The 18,899-nt window shown below is 46.4% G+C and overlaps 1 protein-coding gene across 1 annotated transcript in view; it reads left to right on the top strand.

The window, feature by feature from the left end:
• The first annotated feature begins 3,676 nt into the window (after positions 1-3,676).
• Positions 3,677-18,899, top strand: part of LOC122392517 (protein croquemort-like) — a 39,733-nt gene continuing 24,510 nt past the window's right edge. Inside the window, exons 1-3 of the mRNA XM_043387459.1 lie at positions 3,677-4,008; positions 10,550-10,787; positions 14,239-14,399. Of these exons, the coding sequence (XP_043243394.1) occupies positions 3,974-4,008; positions 10,550-10,787; positions 14,239-14,399 (434 nt within the window). The 5' untranslated portion in view covers positions 3,677-3,973. The remainder of the gene's footprint in view (positions 4,009-10,549; positions 10,788-14,238; positions 14,400-18,899) is intronic.

The raw sequence follows: 18,899 nt of genomic DNA, 5'->3' as shown, positions 1-18,899 counted from the left end.
TCACGAGTGTGGAAACCAAAAATGAGCCTGATCTGACTTGTAAGACGGTGGCCAGAGCCCAAAATGTGAACGAGCCAAAATGCTAATAATTTTTACTTTGACCTGACCTGTGACGTCATCGGTGACCTGGAGGTCAATGAAATTAGGTTTCGCTCGACAGTTTTTCCGGGGCTATCAGACGCCGTTTGAATTTTGACGATCGGCCCAGTAGTTTCGGAGTTAGGAGGGGGGCTATGAATAACCCCCCCCCCCCAGTAGGGCGTGTTATACACAGACCCCAGTGGGGCGCGGGTTAAAGATGCACCCTAACAATTGTACTTTCGCCCCCACTTGAAACCGCGCCAAACAATGTACCAATATATCATTGGTGCAAAAAAAGTTAAAAAATTGCTGTAATTCAAAACTGTATGAGACAACGCCATCTAGTTGTGCCAGTAGATCAACTCCTTCAGGGCAGGTTATGTAAAGGTTCGCCATCCACGGATACGCGTTTACGATATCTCCAGGCCCATGTCGTCCCCTATCTCTCTGCGTGTCCACTAACACGAATGACGTCACGCATGTGGGCGGAGCTATGGGCGGAGCCTAACGCACGCGGCAGTCCAAGCCGCCATATTTGAATTTTTATTTTAATAGAATCTTGCCGATATTTTGGGTGAAGTCAATTTATATGGATAGCTTGGTGACAGTTTAGCTATACGAATAATAATTTATTATGGATGTGCGTATATTCAGCTTGGAATTGCAATTAAAGTTCCGCACCGCATAGATTCGAACTCGGGACCTTTGGAATACTGCGCGGGCACGCTAACCACTACACTACCGCGACCGCGCGGCGGCCGGCGGCAGGGAGGCTGCGGAGACATGGGGGGACATTTTACGCTTTTGTGAAAAAAGCAAAAGATTTAGCGAAAAACACGTAATAGATAACTTGCAGAAAATTGTCTGCTCTTTTAGGTAAGATACTTAAGTTTGATATATCTTGTGCAGACTTCATTCTACAGTGCTTCGAAAATCGCTCATTTACATGGGGATTGAACGGGGCTTCGAGACTTGACTCCAAATGACGTCACGAGCTGACGTCACGGAAAGGTAGAATCGCCGGACGACCCTACCTGGTATATAGGGCCTTGGATATCTCGAGTAGTTCCAACTCTTTCAGTGAGGGCTATGCCAATGACTCGACACACGCGGGGACAATATCCGGTGCTGAGTAGCTACCTTACTGCAGACTGTGGGTACGGTGCATATTTACTTACGAGTAATAAGGCAGACAAGTCTGCTTACCCTCTAGCTAGAATCTGGACATGGCGAGTTAATAGGTACACTTATGGGGCATTCCACGTCAAATCAAACACCGAAATCCGTCATCCCCTTCGATTTTTCTGAAAATTTGTAGGCAGACTGGGCATGGTTCAAAACTGAGTTACGTATAATATTTTCGAAATTTGATAACGTATCGCTGAGATATAGGTCATCGAATATAGCGAAAAAATGCCACCCATCAATTTTTTAAATGGCTATTACTCTGGTTCCATTTCTGGTATCAAAATGATATTAACAGGGTCTTATATAGGCGATTGATAAGGTTTTAATTTTTAATTATAAAATTAAATTGAAGTGACCTTGAAATGCATTTGACCTTGAATTAAAACAAAAAATTTAAATAGCAAAAAACACGTCACCTTCGATTTGGGTAATTTGTACATATTATGTCCGTCACAATGTTCCTAACCATCTGTGAAAAAATTGGAGTGGGCCATTCATAACTTTCGCGGCAAACGCCGTTTTCATGCATCAACATCACGCAACCGCGCGTGACCTTGAAAGACAGAGTCAAGACATGCTTGCTTGTGTACACTTTCTGAAATGAATGATTGCTGCTTAGTGATCGTAGTCAAGCATTCACGTTCCATAGTAAAAGTGTCTCAGGCAAACGGTATTTTGCGGTGAATTTTGAGCAGTGTGGAAATGCATCATGAAGTAAATTCAACGAAAACAATATCACGCAACGATATTTTCACTTCTTTTGATCTTTACTATACGAAAGAACATACATCTTTTAGTATGTATGGGGAATTTCTAGTTAATCCAATAATAAATATGGCAGTTAGAGGCCTGCTAAGAGTAACATGTCGCCGGCTGAGGCGGGCTCGGCCGATGCGGGAAACGCAGCAATCACAATTTTGTGTTTACACGTTCATATTTCAATTGTTTACCATCCGATTTTCAAAATTCTTTCACCATAAGATTGCCTGTGCATTTCTTAGTCTCCTCACAAAATTTGACGCGAATCAAACGTAATCAGCGGTAGGGAGCGCGATGTAAAGACGGAACCGTTCCGTTCCGTCCCGGCACAGTCTACAATTCAGGCGGCGCGTAGCGGTCGGCGCCGGCTGCCGAGTCGCCGCGTTGCTGCGGCGACAGGATGTTCACTTTACACCGCTATTACTAGAACAGTTGTGAACCGATTTTCTTATTGCTTGCACGATGAGATGTCCAATTCAATTCTTGACAGGTAGCCATAATTAATTTTGCACTAATCTTATGAGATATTGGCGAAAAACAGGAGGGGTGGGCGAAATTCGTTCTTCCCCCTCCACTGCGCGTGCTAACATACGTTTGCATGTGTGCAATTTTCTTCAAAACTTTTGAATGGCCCACTCTAATTTTTTCACAGGTTGTTAAGAATATGGTAGGCAATAAAATATATGAAAATGAGCCAAATCGAAGGTGACGTGTTTTTTGCTATTTCAATATTTGTGCTTAAAAACAGAGTTAAAGGGACCCTCCCACCTTAACATAAGATTTGAGTTGAGATAGCCAAAATGGGGTCCCTGGCTCACAATTACCGGTTTCGGCACTCACAACATCGAGAAATGCCTTAAATCAGAAATATTGAATTTCAAAATTGCAGCATTTTGATTCAGAGGGGCTAATGCTTAGGAATACCCCTCTGAATGTGTGACGTCAGCGCAAATATCTAACGATTTTGAAATGTTTGACTAAAACGTTTTGTAGCACGCGGTGGTATATGCTATTTGCGCGCAACATCTGCCGCAAACGCCGCACTTCTAAAATAAAGTCGCTAGAAACAGCGCAGATCCCAAAAAAGTAAACAAAAGTAAAAGTCTAATATCTTGAAAACCGGTGAATATTTTTCGGTGAAATTTTTTAGATATTCGTTTTCGCTCTTTCTGAACCGAGCGACATCACTTTCATGCCAATTCATAAACTTTTTTGAAGGTGGGAGGGTCCCTTTAAGCAAATTTCAAGGTCATATATTTAAGTAGGTCCAATTCTAAACAAATGCTTAAGAAATTACCTAAACAGTAAGGTTTATTTCATTCAAATCAAACAAGTACAACCAATGTTATGGTCGTTCAAAAATATAAAGATGCAACATTTTGTACAAATTTGATGCCCTATATTTAGAAGACCTGTGGTCAGAATGTGCAAAAAACATCAATGTAATGTCCGGGGCCACACAGGAACTCGCTCACAAATTTATAATGAAATCGCTGATGGTATGGTGCAAAACAGCCGATTTTTGTTCGATTTGACGTGGAATGCCCCATATACCACCCGCAGAGCAACGCTTAATTCGCCAGCTTCGGGTAAAATTGTTTTCAGTGCCGTATGGTGCGCTCGCAGTGCCGTGCGGTCCGTTCGCGGTGCCCTGCGGTGCGTCTGCGACGCCCTGCGGTCGCGCGCATTGGAGGAAGCTCTCTCACGAGGAGGAGGCGCCGCCAGCACGCGCGCCGACTAACTGGATTGGCTGGCGGCCGATCTCTCGGAGTTGTGTGCGGCTTCTGGGCAGGGGGCCGCCGGCGGCGGCGGCGGCGCGGCGGCAGAGCGCTGCACGCTCGCGACGACCGTCAGTGTGTCGGCGGCGGCGCCAAGGACCGCTCGGTGTCGCGACTGCTCCCGGAGTCGCTGGAGCGACTGAACCCCCCCCCCCCCACAGCCAGCCATGACAGTCGGAAAGGACGACGCTGCTGTGAAATGGTGAGCATTGACGTTGTATTTGTTGCCATATAAACTGAAAAGTAGAAAGCGACGTCCTTGTCGATTGTCAAGCTTCGAGAAAGTGATTTTTACGATTCAAGTTCAAATTTATGCACCGTGCGCATGGGTTGACAGCGTGCACGCCGAAATACATTACACTTTTATCATACTTTCATCCTTTAAAATGCAGATGCCACCATGCTCGCGGTTCCTTTGCATTGTATTACAGTTTCTATGTTGGAGTGATAGATGTCTTGTTCAGTGCAATAACGTACCCATGGCTAGTTAGTGTCTTTCAAAAGGTTCTGTTGCTGTCGCATCTCGGGTGGAACCATGTCCCCATAAATATGCACGATAACAAGTGCAGTACTGGAGAAACTCATGGGTAGTTCAACAACGCAAAATCTGAGGGTCGGGAGAAACGCTTCTGGACAATAAGAGTAGAGTAGAGTGATTGGTGTTGGCTCGGTTAGGTACCTTTTAGGTAATTATTACACAAAAACTCAACCGAAACCAAGCAGCTAATGGAGATGGACATTTATCCATCCGCAACCATGAACGACTGATAAAAACAGTTGACTCATGTCATTGTCCGTCGAAGCAGTGATTTGCGGATCACTGTCATTTTATGACTTGTATCGACTGCTAAAGCCAATTGTCATTTTTTCATAAGGGAACTGGCTGCTCCTGGCTGAAACGTTGACACACTACATCAAGTTTGGTAACATATTATGTTGGGTAAAACTTAAATATCCCATTCTTGAACTACATAATGAAATTCACATTTGAATTGATTAAACCTGCTCAATTCGAAACGTAAGGTGAAACTTACACTGCCTGTCCCAGTTTCTCTGTCCCACTCTATATCCCAGTGTCCCTATCCCATTGTCCCTGTCTCACTCCCTGTCCCAGTCCCTGTCCCAGTCCCTGTCCCAGTCCCTGTCCCAGTCCCTGTCCCAGTCGCTGTCCCAGTCCCAGTCCCAGTCCCAGCCCATGACCCTGTCCCTGTCCCTGTCCCTGTCCCAGTCCATGTCCCAGTCCCTGTCCCAGTCCCTGTCCCAGTCCCAGTTCCTGTCGCAGTCCCAGTCCCTGTCCCAGTCTCTGTCCCAGTCCCTGTCCCAGTCCCAGTCCCAGTCCCAGTCCCAGTCCCAGTCCATGTCCCAGTCCCTGTCCCAGTGCCTGTCCCAGTCCCAGTTCCTGTCGCAGTCCCAGTCCCTGTCCCAGTCTCTGTCCCAGTCCCTGTCCCAGTCCCAGTCCCAGTCCCAGTCCCAGTCCCAGTATCTGTCCCAGTCCCTGTCCCAGTCTCTGTCCCAGTCTCCTCCAGTACCTGTCCCAGTTCCAGTCCCAGTCTCGGCTGCGCACAGTTTTGGTTGCCGCGGAGACGGATGTTTGCCGCCGTCACCGATGGCCAAACCGAGCGACGACCGCTCGTCACACGTCACCTGTGTGTGCTCAGCTTGCTCAAGGCGGCGAGACCGGCCGGCGCCCGAGCGACCAGCTCCAAAAGTCGCCGAGCCATGACCTTCGGACAGCCACCGTCACTTTTCCATTAGGTTGCAGAATAGCTGTTGGTTTAATTTTGCACATTTAGCATTGAATGGCTATGATGAATTTAATGTCCACATCTAGGACGAAGATGTTTGCATACCGTAAGTATAACTTTAGATAAAATAAATGGGACGCAAACTATTTGTTGTTGCGTTTACGCGGTTGGATGCTACGTGCAAAATTCCATGCAAAGTACCCTCTAAAAATGAAAAGAATGCAATAATGAAAGCCCAGCACCTATCTTTGTTTTTATGGACCAAACAGCATGACAAGCTATAGAAAGCGATATCCGTTTCGGCATTGCAACTTCCTTCCGCAGACTTCGCCATTGTTTAAATGATCTATTTTGACCGGGCCACTGTGCTGTTATGCGGCACTGACTTTCCCACACTGCGCATTGCTTTTCCATTGCTTGAACTTGAAGCATTCACCACACATCAGGACATAATTGATGTCAATGCTGTTTGTCTCCGAGAGAACAGCAGGGCACAAGTGAAACACAATACAAATTCGACGTTACCATTGAAATGGACGGATGTCCGCGTCCTTTGCTGCCCGGCAAGCCTAGTGCTCAGGGCACAATGGGTTCATTGTTTTCTTTTCAAATTACAGTGAGACATTCTATGCATGTTGACTTAGGACTTCGGTCATTTGAGGTTCATGCTCTACAATTCACTTGATTAAATAAGTTATAATAGCCGTTTTCACGACGGCCATCTGGTACACATTTGGTGCACATCTGGTGCAGATTGGGTGCAGATTTGGTCAAATTAGGTTCAGTGTTTCTCTTGAATAGTAGCTATCAGCTAGGGTTGCACTAATTGCTTATATGCCTGCTTTGTCATATTATCAGAGAGCCTCATTGATTAAAACACTGAAATATATTCATTAAATGAAGATATTTGCTGTAAAAGAGATTAGGTGCAGATTTGGTCAAATTAGGTGCATTCGCCGGATAGTCCGTCGTGAAAACGGCTATTAGGTATTGAGCTGTATTGAATGCAATGCTATTAAATTAACCCTTCCATCCGTACCCGCCGCTAATGTAGGTGGTTTAGCGTCCAAGGACACATGACTGTCACATTACATAAGATCGGAGACTGCAGACATGATGCACATTCCCTCAGAGAAACTGACACCTTTATGGAGGGGGTGTGGTCGGGGCCGGGGCAGTAGACCAGCCTTGCTCGCCGGATTTGCTGACTGCTGCAGCGGCGCACACTGCCACGTGTGGTGACCGGAGCGGTCAAAGGCTCCCTTCCGGCGGTGAGCGTTCTGCCGGGGGCGTCGGCCGTGAGCCATGAGGGGTGGGACTGGGAGGCTACTCATGGTCCGCTAGAACAGTTATAGCCGCCGGCGTCTGCCGACCACTGCGTGTAGAACGCCAGTCATTACCATATTAAAACGGATTTTTTTTTATAGCGCGGGAGATCAGGAGATCAGGGACGCCGCAATGCTCAAGGTGTATTTCTATGAATAGAATGCTGCGTGACATGTTCATGCGTTTAGGCAAGAAAGCGCCCGTAAAATGTGAAATGAAGTTAGATTAACCCTCGTCAGTATTCTCCTAAGCTCTAACAGCGTCTAAGATATAGATTGGTTTGTTCTCTTAGTCTTAGCCATTCGGCCCTTATTTTAGCTAGAGCTTCGCGGAAAAATGACTTCATTGCTCGTTACGAGACAAAGCAGAAAGGTATCCAATTTTTAAGTCTTTTTCTGCATATTAGTTGACCTGGGATCAAGTCAGTAACCCAAGGGTCAATAATATTAAGGCCTGATATAGACCGTGTAGAGATGATGCTGTTTTCTTTTGGTTCCTGGTGTCGAATATTGCCTTAGCTTTGTTTCAGAATGATATTTGTAGGTATACATGTTAGGCTAGTCGGATCAGTTCAGGTCAGGTCCAAAGTTACTCGGCGTCCCGCCGACTAGTCTTAGAAGGTAGGCGTTTTCCGCTACCGTTAACTCCTTCATACACTTCCTTGCTCAAATATCAGTTTACAAAGGCTCGTATAACCTGACCTGACCTGACCTAAAAATGCAGTTGCTGGCAAAAGATCGGACTTGAATCAAAGATCTGGTATGCCGAACATCATCGTTTCCAATCATTCCGTCATCGGAGTGTCGCTTTAGTTAACACCATGAACGAGTCTCTCACGAACCCGCTTGCTGCTGCCATGGAGTTGGTCTTAACCCTCGCCCTGGCAGGGGGGGCGATGCGACCCCCCTAAGGTTTTTCGAAGATAGCGTAAAAACGGCGGCGCGCAACGCCGCCAAATTTGGCACAGCCTATGGGGCAACCTTTTTACATATGACCTAAAAATTTCAGGTCCAGGTGACCTTAGGTCAGGTCACCAGGTCAGAAAAACCGGTACAAGGTCCCGGTCAAATTTCAATTTTCTTTTTGCACCTGTCCAACTCACAGTTTTGGACTGATTTCCTTCAAACTTTCAGGATGTGCTAAGTTCACCGAGTTGTATAAACATATAGTTCGGGTTTTTCGAGGTCATTACGTCGTAATGTTAAGCCTATGGGAAAATACTAAATTCGGAAAATACTGGAGATATCCGCTTTGTTCCACTTTGTCCTATCACTTTTGTGCTTTGAAACCACAGTAATTAACAGCAGGTCACTTGGTGCTTCTTTGTTTGGTGTACTTATCAATGGGTCAGGTCAAATGAGGTCAACTGAGGTCAAATGACGTTTTTGCCAATAACTTGGCACATAATGACGCTAGAGCTTAAAAAATGGTGTCATTGTGTTCCTGGTGATCAGCTGAATCGAATGGTATGCGACATGATGCAATTTGGTTAACTTGAACTTAATTAATTAATTTAAGTTTACTTAAAAATTAAGAAAAACTTTAAGTACACTTAAGCAAGCTAAATAGTATATCATTCGACGCGCCTTGACGTGCTGAGCTCACTGGTGCTTTTCTTTTTGCTCTATCTTAATCAGATCAAAAGTTATTGGCGAAAAACTTCTGACCTGTTTTTAGAAAAAAAAATACGTTTATACCCCCCAAAACCCCCCTAAATATTGACATAGAGCAACAAAATTTGCATAGGGGCGAGAACTCCAGGGGGCCCACCTACCTACCAAATTTGGTGTTTCTAGGTGCCATAGGAGCCAATCGCGAGGGGGGGGGGGGGTCGCATCGACCCCCTGCCAGGCCGTGTTATGAAAAATGCCCTGCCATGCCAGGGCGAGGGTTAAGGTGGCCCGTACGATATAGTGGTCTACTCGCTCGGGCTGTGCGCAGCCCAATTGGTTGCACTAAACACGCTAACAGTCATTTCAAAATGCATGACATCATCAATAAATGCCCTTATGATGTTCATCTCACAATGTCTATCAGAAACTGGCTTTCCGATTTTCGTATAATAGGGCATAGTAATGTTCAGCATGGCTAAGTATTACATCATGAAACTACACTAAATTGCACACACAATTTTAGTTGTCACCCAGCTGGAGTTTGTTGTAAAACGTCTGGTATTTTTTTCAACCACGCAATTTGATTAATCGTCGACCAGCACATGAAAAAGCTTGTCGATCGGTATCGGTACTTCTGATGTCCCGCTGCTCTGTTTCGGGTCACAATGTCGCTTGGCCACTACACAATACATGTGCCGGTGAAGTTCGCAGGTCATGTGACTGAGGGAGTCGGCGTCCTATTTGATCTCGCAGTTGGATGCGTGCTGGTTCTCTGGTAAAGAGGGAGCCGCGGTTTGCTGGATTATGTGCACATTGTCTTTGATCGGTGCCGACAGAATAGAGGGCGGTTATTTCTGAAAGCTTGGCCGATAAACATAAGCTTGTATCTTTCTACGTTTTGCGAAGTTCTGCTTTGTAAACAGCGAAACGATAGCAAAGTATCATAGCTGTTTTATTTGAGACATGAGCCTGTGCCACTTACCACTAAATAATATGCGATCATCTCAAAATAAAATTTAGGCTCGTTGCTATTGCTGTGCGTGGAATGATTGATTAGCTCTCAAACAGTTATGGTTAGGAGTTCTAGGAAATTATTCAACATCCTGAAAGTGAATGCGCCAACCAGGCTTATGAACATGACATCAGCTTTTGACAGTGGCTGTTGGGCATCACCAATGGCGTCCAGCCTATAGTCCTGCCACCAGCTAGCAGCTAGTGTTGGGCTCGGCCTGTAGGCTGCAGTAGCAGCTCCAGTATACCTGTAGGTGGTCGTGCTGATCACGCAGCTGCCAGTTGGCAGTGCGTGAGCTATCTCTGCCCGTGACAGTCGGTCACGGTCACCCCGGCACCGTGCCGCCCATTAAATCCAAACGACTTCCTCGATCTAAGTTAAACCGTGCAGTGCCTCAGCTGTTTCAATATGCAACTGGTGCAACACACGGGTAACTAATAACTATGCTCCTCCCCATCAATAGATGGCTAGTTATCACTTAAATCGGTCACCTGATCATTCAACATTCTCTCGAGTCTGCCCGCGATACGAATCCCGCGATATGAAAATACCCGCAGAACAGTGTTTTTGTTGTCAAAGGTAAACAGATTTTGCGCCGAATCAAATTAGCCCCATTCAACATCGATTTATAAAATGTTAAACAGAAAGTAACTAACAAGCAAATTAAACAAATCTTTTTGTTTGCTGCCCTATGCCTACATTTTATTCTGTGCTGCTGTTTAGGGTTTAAAAATGCACCTGATATGCAATCAGATCACCAAAAAATTAGCCGTTTTAAGTCCGTCAAGACGGGATTGAATAAGACATGATTTTGGTATACCTGTCGAGTGTCGGTATTGTCCACTATTCACTAATCATCATTTAAATGGCTAAAATAGGCCGTTTAAAGTGCGTCAAGACGGGATTGATTGAGGCATGATTTTCATATAACCGATACTGTCCAGTTATAATGATTTGCTCGTGTTTCAATTAGTGTTCAGTAAACACGTTGCTAAGTGTGTTATCTCTATCCTGCTCTGCCACCCTGATGAGTGTCGGATGTTTCAGGCTGCGGCCACCAGAGGTCGCCAACGGCGTCCCGGTGCGCCAGGGGGCTGCCGTCGGTCCGACGCCCATAGCAGCTCCGGCGGCCCGGCTGGCGGTCAGTAACCGACGACTGCCCGCAGCGATGGCCTCCTCCTCAGCGTGTCACCGCGGTCTTCTGGCCGCCGGCGCCGTCACCCTGGTGATTGGCGTGCTGGCCGTCCTGCTGAACCAGCAGCTGTTCGACGCCATCCTGGACAAGGTCAGTGTGTCGGGAGAGCGAGGTCGGCCCGCGCCCGCTGACCGCACGACCGGCGCTGGTACTCCGTGCCAGGATACGGCCAGATTGGAGCGTTGACAGCCGGATTAGAGATGTAGTGGGCGGCCTCCGAGAGCCTGTACAGACAACTGCACAGTTGTCAGTGAGCACAGGCGGACAGGCGGCCTCTCAACAGCTGTCAGCAGCTGGATATGGACACCCGATTAGCATAGTAGTGTGTCAGGTCAGCAGGCTGGTCAATCCAGTAGGCGTGACTCGCCACAGCCAATGCCTCTTATTTCTATATAATATTGCTCAAAATGTCCTGAAAGGTCGTTGAGAGGCTGACTCCATAGTTTGCAGTTTGCATCAATGCTTCTGAAACAATAGAAAATTATGCGCATGCATCTTACACAAATAATGGGACCAACTTGCCCTGCTCAGTCACTGTTATGAAATGCATCCGGCCCCGGATGCAGTTATGAGAGGATTTACTACCGATCACCGACCAACCATTAGCTAAAATGTTGAAAGGTCGGGTGATTCATGTGCAAAACTCCATTCCGTGGACTGTGGGAATGGTTAGTTAGGAGTCGGTACAAAGCAAATCAAGACAAAGATAGGGATACCTGGACGAATATCCAAATTATGGTGGATCCTTTTGAAGGACAAGACCATGTGAGAGATCGAAAGGAGTAGCGAACGACCTCATGTGTGGACCCACCGACACAGCGAGGGTAGGCGATTTATGCAACGCTCCTAGCTTTTCACGATCATTTCCAGAAGGCGTAGATGAATCGAGTCGGAGTCTAACATAGCATCGCATTTACATTTTGAATAATGGTCACCCAAGAAATAAGGTGTCTCCCAGGTCATGTCACCAAGATCAAACGTCATGTCAGGCAATGCTATGATAAACTCTGAGAGCCTTTGTGGTATTCATAAGTAAGATTTCCTGCCCTATAACGTATTTTGGCATAGCGATCGTGATAATTGGCGTTTATTGAAAAGCTGGAAGCCTTGAAAGCCTGCTCTCCATTGTCAAGGCCACGCAAGGTAGATGTCAATTTAAAGAAGTTTTTTACCGATTCAAATTAGCCGCTGTAATTCTTCCACCTTAGCTCTTCTGACCTGAGGCTTATGGCAAATGAATGCAAAATAGATGGCAAAGGTGTGATGAGCGCCTGAGAACACATTATAGGTATGTACAGTCTGTCTTAAAAGTACCGCGCAAAGTGACGGTGGATCCATCAAGCCTGACCGAGGAAGGGTCTGCTGAATTTGAGTCACTGAAGCAATTATCATCCTCGTCCATTCCCTAGGTCAATTGTTTCGGTGACTTTCAAATTCAGCAGGTCCTTCTTCGGTCAGGCTTGATGGATCCACCGTCACTTTGCGCGGTACTTTTAAGACAGACTGTACAGTCTGTCTTAAAAGTACCGCACAAAGTAACGGTGGATCCATCAAGCCTGACCGAAGAAGGGCCTGCTAAATTTGAATCACCGAAGTAATTGACATCCTCGTCCATTCCACAGGTCAATTGGTTCGGTGACTTTCAAATTATAGCAGGCCCTTCCTCGGTCAGGCTTGATGGATCCACCGTCACTTTGCGCGGTACTTTTAACCCGCGAGTTGCTGGGGGGGGGGGGGCGTTAAACGCCCCCACTTTTTTCGCCGGGCCATAGCATAAAAACGGCGCGCCGCAGGCGCGCCAAATTTTGGGTACCTGTAGGGAATTGATTGAAGTATATTGTGACAAAGTTTCAAAAAAATCGGTCGGAAAATTTTTGAGATATCGAGGTTTTAGTGACGTCATGATTTCTGAGTTTTCGACCAAAAACGACATAAGTTCAAAAAATCATATAAAATCACAGAATAGACATACAGACATGCCGTAAACGCCATTAGAATGCCAATACCATGAACAATCAAATGGCTATCTTCGATTATTGATTATCGTTCCGCATTTTCCAAAATCTTGAACTGAATCTTGACAATTTCTCGTGACTTCTTCACGACCATGATACATGAATTTCTTAAATTGAACTTTTTGAGCCAAACACGTACACATATGATAAAGTGAATATCACCATCGTGTTCTACGGCCCAAATTACCCATAAAACATGTGTCATAGGCTGCAAATATCAGTTTTGATTTTCGGGGATATGTGCCTACCCGGTTGACCTGACCTTGACCCTGACCTATGCTTGACTGACCCCTACATGGAGCTGACACTCTTGTAGGCCTTATATGATGGATTGTGCACCGTTTTGACAGAGTTTCTGACGAGAGGCGCCCATTGCGAAGTCCTGAAGTCCATGCTACTGAAAGCCCGATTTCAGGTGTTTGACCTGACCTTGACCCGACCTGTGACCTCAAAATTCAACTTTGAAGTACTCATCTGAAGCGTCTCGTCGCGTTCTTTCGTTTGCCGCCTCGTGCGTTTCGCTGCGCCTATTGGTTCTCGAGTTATCGGCTGGGGGCGTTTAACGCCCCCCCCCCCCAGCAAACGGTGGGTGGCGAAATACCCCAGCAACTGCCGGGTTAAGACAGACTATACATGGCATTACACATTGATCAGCCATGTGTCTTGCTAATCCAAAGTCATCTACATAAGGTCACCTGAGGTCAACGTGGGCTTGTCTTTTTTTTGTATCGTTAGAGTTGCATTGGGAGGATTTTTTATTATGGAAGACATAATCTCTTTTAGCTTTGCTGACGGTCAGATTTCTGAATTTTGAGAATCGAACTGTTTCTCTTTTGTTGTTAAGACATACTCTCATGGAAGCCTTCTTAGAAGACATTACTTCGAGATGTGCGCTCTGGCACCTTCTTTGATTCCCGCGAATGACATCGATTTCGATAACTGCGACACTTACTGCTGGGGAAGTTTTTACGTCCCGTGGGCCTACTTTCAGAGGTTTTTGTCAGATATTGTTCCTCGAAATGGCGCTGTCTTTTTCTGCTTTTACCTGACATCATCCGTGCTATTGTCCGATTGTGTGACTGGGGACATCAGATGCCGACGATATTTTACTCATGTACTTCTCCGTGGTATAACAGCTTAATTAGTCTGACGTGAATATTACAGTGTCCATCAATTATGGGATTGCCACCAGCAGCAATATGCATTTTGCATAGCTGCACTGTTCAATTTAGGCAACAAATGATAATGATTGATCATGTTGTCTTATCATCCTTACCTAAATATATGTTGATATACAATCACTCCTATCTTCACTACTGTCGAACATGCTTCGATAATTGTGCAAAACCACATCTGTGTCTTTTCAAGATGACAGATGTTCTGCTTTCTCTTAGGTCATCAGAAGACTATTTGTGTCAATGCAGCAAATGTATCTGTGCCTTTATGTGGGATAGATTTAAGCGAACAACCCGATCCTATTGAATATTGCAAATACTGAGATCCCGTTGCGCCTTTTGTCTTGACAGAAGCTGGAACTGACTCCAGACTCGGAGGGCTATGGGTTCTGGCACACGATGCCGGTGCCCATCTTCATCAAGTTCTACTTCTGGAACGTGACGAACGCGGAAGATGTGGTCACGAATCACGCCAAGCCCATCCTGCAGCAGCTCGGCCCTTATGTCTACACGTGAGTGTGGGGACCGCCGCGCTGTCTGCCCTGCTGACAGTCGCGGGGGACGTACGAGGTAAAGACTCAAAAGTTCGCTACTTTCAGACAATGCACCAAAGTAATCACGTATGGCATGCATGCTCTGTATCAGGTGGGTTTCGATCTTAAGTGTGTTACGATCTTGCGCCTTCAATCCGCCGCGGTAAAGTGGTCAGTCGACTCTTAGTTACCGTCTGCGGCGCCTGGCCGGGCCGGACGGGCCGAATTATCTGTTCGGCACGTGTCTATACATCGGCAGTCAGTGACCTCAGATTGCAGCTGAGCGATTGGCAATGACAGGCTCGGCCTTCACGTGGATAGAGCCGAAGGTCAACATCGTGCTCACCTAACGCGTCATGACTGCGTTTTCTGAGCGGCACTTCAATGATGGTCCTGTAGAGCTTTGAGAGGTATTTTCATTCATTCATTCATTGCAGTATGTGCTCTGTGATCCTTAAATGAACGATATTTTTGGGGATCTGTTGCTCATATTTGATGCCAAATTACGCGGCCTTAGCAGTTATTCGGTGCGCAATATATACTTACCTACAATGTACAGTCTGTCTTAAAAGTACCGCGCAAAGTGACGGTGGATCCAGCAAGCCTGACCGAGGAAGGGCCTGCTATAATTTGAAAGTCACCGAACCAATGGAGCTGGGGAATGGACGAGGATGTCCATTGCTTCGGTGACTCAAATTTGGCAGTCCTTCATCGGTCAGGCTTGATGGATCCACCGTCACTTTGCGCGGTACTTTTAAGACAGACTGTACACACTGGCTCCCATATGCCGCGTATACGGCGATGGTGATTTTTCTCTTTAGCTTTTAACAACTTGGAGCATATGTAGGTCACCCAGTACTGATTCACTAGTAAGGCGTCATCGTGGTAATTTTAGCCCGCACGGAGTTTACAGCCTAATTTCTATTACAAAATATCAGTGATACACTTCTCTCTCGGTCGGCCTACTAAATTCAAGAGTCATCAACATAATAGTCACATTCGCCTGCATTGGGGGGGGGGGGGGGACACGTGGACGGTCGTCCAGAGCCGCCCTCCGGCTCGGCAGATTGCGGCGGTCCTTTCTCATCGTGCCTGGTCCGGGCTCCCAGACGCACCAGTCATCTTGCAGTGCAGCCGCCTGTCGTATACGGACGCCCGTGGCTCCAGGACAGGACGCTTTGTTCACCAGACCGCCACCGGGCAGCGGCATGCACTGTGTCGAGAGGTGGACTACATACCAAACTCGGTCACTCTGCGCAACGGATATTAGAAGGATTCCAATGACTAGCACTATTTCGTGGAAGCCAGCTCTCACTGCACTGACTTGGATAGATTGATTCCATTCACAGATATACTGTGCACATTGCACAATGCACACAATATACAGACAGCACAAGTTGCACGTGCACGAATCGTGAATAGACTTATTTGAATTGGAAATTAGGGCGGCGAATTTCCGTAAGTGTATAGCTCTAGGACTAGGTCAAGGATGAGATTATGCCTGATGGATTCGTCTTTATTCGAAAATGGATGAATACTGTGGTGCTGAAATGTTGGCATGACAGGAATGCACAGACACCGTTATAGTAACTGTCCTTTAGCTCTGTATTCCCTACCTTACGGTCTTCCTCGTTAACGTGTTTTAAATACCTAATATCGGCATTTTACTTTCATACAAGATATCATGCACCGCATTAGGATGTGAATTCGAAACATCCATGCGAACATCAAAATGCCGAGCTCATAAAAGTCATAGGTACCTACGAACGAATACCTTCTGTCTACTCAAGGCTATAGAACCCATCTACCATTTGACGCAATGGATAATTCCAGGCCCAGATCAACCAAGCGGTGTGATGGTTCTTTCTCTGCCATGTATTGCGAACTTCTCTCATTGCATTAGCGCTCGCTGCCTGCGGGCCGCGCCGGTTGTGTGGCCCGAAGGCACATGTCATAATCACATCTTTGATTGCTCGAGGGCCTAGCCACCGCCTGTACCGACTGAAACGACCGTTATTCGCGCGACGCTGTGGTCAGGGCACTCCCGCCCCTCCCACCCATGTAATTATGAAATTACTACCCGGTCCGCTGGTCTCGGTTTCACGCGGTGCAGTGTGCATTCGCGTTACGGTTGATTCTTTACGATGCAGTTGCGGCCAGCCGTCTCTGGAGGAGCTGTAGAGTCTCGTAACGTTACTACATGGCCTTATCTGGTAAATGCGGTCTCCGCATCTAAAAATAGCAAGCTGCTAACTGAAGCGAAGCAATAGCTGCATAAAATGCCCACCTTTCTCTAAACGCTGGGCTCGTCGTAGGAGGCGAAAACTGATCAACATCTCGTGCTCATCCTATGCTCCTCGCGTTTCAACATATCAGGATTAGCATGGGCACTAATTAAAATCAGAGTGATCCCACATTTTAAAGCTTCAAACAAGTGGTGAATTTGCTATGAGTCTGGTGAATAGCACTCAGATCTCTCAAGAAGCATGTATCTACTAACACCATAAGTCATCGATTCATCAAATGTCCTTATTGCACAACATATCGTATGCTGATTTCTAAATACCACTTGAAGCTCAAGTTGGGATTATGCTGGTCCGTATAAGTGTTTTTCCTTGCGTTTACTCGTAGGACATTAGCCATTTTATAGGGGAGAGTGGTGCAGGAGGCCCCCCCTTAAGCTCAGATGCTATTTTTAGACAACTGATAATATTTAAGAGCTAACGTGTGCATGCGCTGTGAGCATGCATCATTTTCCCATACATATTTGCATTCAAAATGAATCTAGGGGGTACACAAACCGTAAACTTTAACATTTTGGAAAAAGTTGCAAAAGGGCCTCTTACACTATGGGTATGGTAAGACGCCCCCCCCCCTCGGGCGTTTAACAAGGCAAGTCGACTTGTAAAAGACGTTTTGCGAACACAGCTGCAAGGCCTTTTATTTCGAAAAGCTAAGCAAATACGGTGTTATCGAAACCAATAACACTTCAAAGCGCTCGAACAATGCGAAAACTAGCACAACCAAACGCTGATGACCAGCGAAAATTGTACCTATTACCTCTAGAAAAAGAAACAGAAAAAAAGAAACAAAAACAAACTCCTTGAAAAAAGAATGCCACGCCTGCCGCAGGTGCAGGCGTTTTAGCATCGGGGACCTTTTTTATCGGGGGGCGTTTTATAATCCTCGAAGGGAGGGCCTCTTAAAAAAATGCAGTGTTTTAACGTCACAATATTTATGGTTTATGAGACATTTGCAGCGCACCAGAACATGGTCTATTCTGAAGCTAACATGTGACAATTTCGATGAGATAAGATTGCATTTGATAGCCATTGTTTTTTCAGATATATAAGGGTGATAAAGATGCATATATCTAGCAAGTAAAGGGGCAAAAACAGAAACAGGCTTACCAAAAGTCGCTGCGACGCACATGATACCTCAGGTTTCGTGAGTTGTTGTTTCAAGAGGGCTTCTGCTTTACAAGAACATTAAAAAATAAATAACATTATTGGTTTGGTAAAAAAAGCGATGGGGCCTCTTACCGACCCTGGGCGTCTTACACGGATCTCCCCTATACCTAATGACTTCTGTTGGTTTCATTGCAAAGGTGAAGTCCTAACGATGGCTGCATTCAAGTCGAAGCTGCAGTTTCTAATCTCACGGCCATTAGCTTTCGACACGGATACGTTTCACCTCGGATCAAGAGGCCCTTCTCCTGTTTCACTAACAGGGGAAGGGCCTCTCGCCCGAGTGAACATTGAACAGCATCAAGATTGGCTGGCAACTTCTCTTCGGGACTTCCACCGGCCATGGTGGGTTTAATCGAGCGTCTGAGTGGCCCCAAGCCCGGCGGTGAAGTGGCTCTGCGGTGTGACATCTGTCGCAGACCACTCGGAACCGGTATTGCTGCGGTTTGGTGCCCATGAGGGACTCCACCGCTTGCTAGCTCCGCCTGCATTTTATTGCCGAACGGCGGCGGTGATCCACTGAGTAGGCATGGGAGCTCGAGCGCGGTGAAGGGTTGAAGAAACGCCCACCGCGAGTGAAGTGTGGTCCGATTTAGACGACCGACGCGGCGGTGGGACTGCACTGTAGAGCGGAGATGTGGTCCTGCTTTCAGTGGTTGCGGCTGTGACCCAAATATTGTCAGTAGGTCGGCAACTGCTCTTCACTCTTTATCCGTCCAGAGTCTCGTTTTCCGTGGTTGGGCCTTTTTCGAACTCTTTTACACGGTTGACCTGGTGTATAGAATCCCGGTCATTGCTGTCAATTGAATAATGTGAGTTTCTTGAATTAGTTATTTTTGTTATAATTCGTGAACTTTCACCTGCACGTGTAAACTGCCTGAAGTGCCGGGGATTAGACGGAATCAGAAGTCGGCACAGAATAAACGCTCAGTACTTGACTGTTGCCTTGAGATGGATCGTCATGCGTCCTTTCAATGTTGCACGTGTCGGATCGTTACGTAACTGCGCTCTG

This window comes from Amphibalanus amphitrite, unplaced genomic scaffold (genome assembly GCF_019059575.1).
Source record: "Amphibalanus amphitrite isolate SeventyFive unplaced genomic scaffold, NRLGWU_Aamphi_draft 000489F_arrow, whole genome shotgun sequence".
Taxonomy (NCBI): domain Eukaryota; kingdom Metazoa; phylum Arthropoda; class Thecostraca; order Balanomorpha; family Balanidae; genus Amphibalanus; species Amphibalanus amphitrite.
This window is presented reverse-complemented; position numbering and strand designations above follow the sequence as displayed.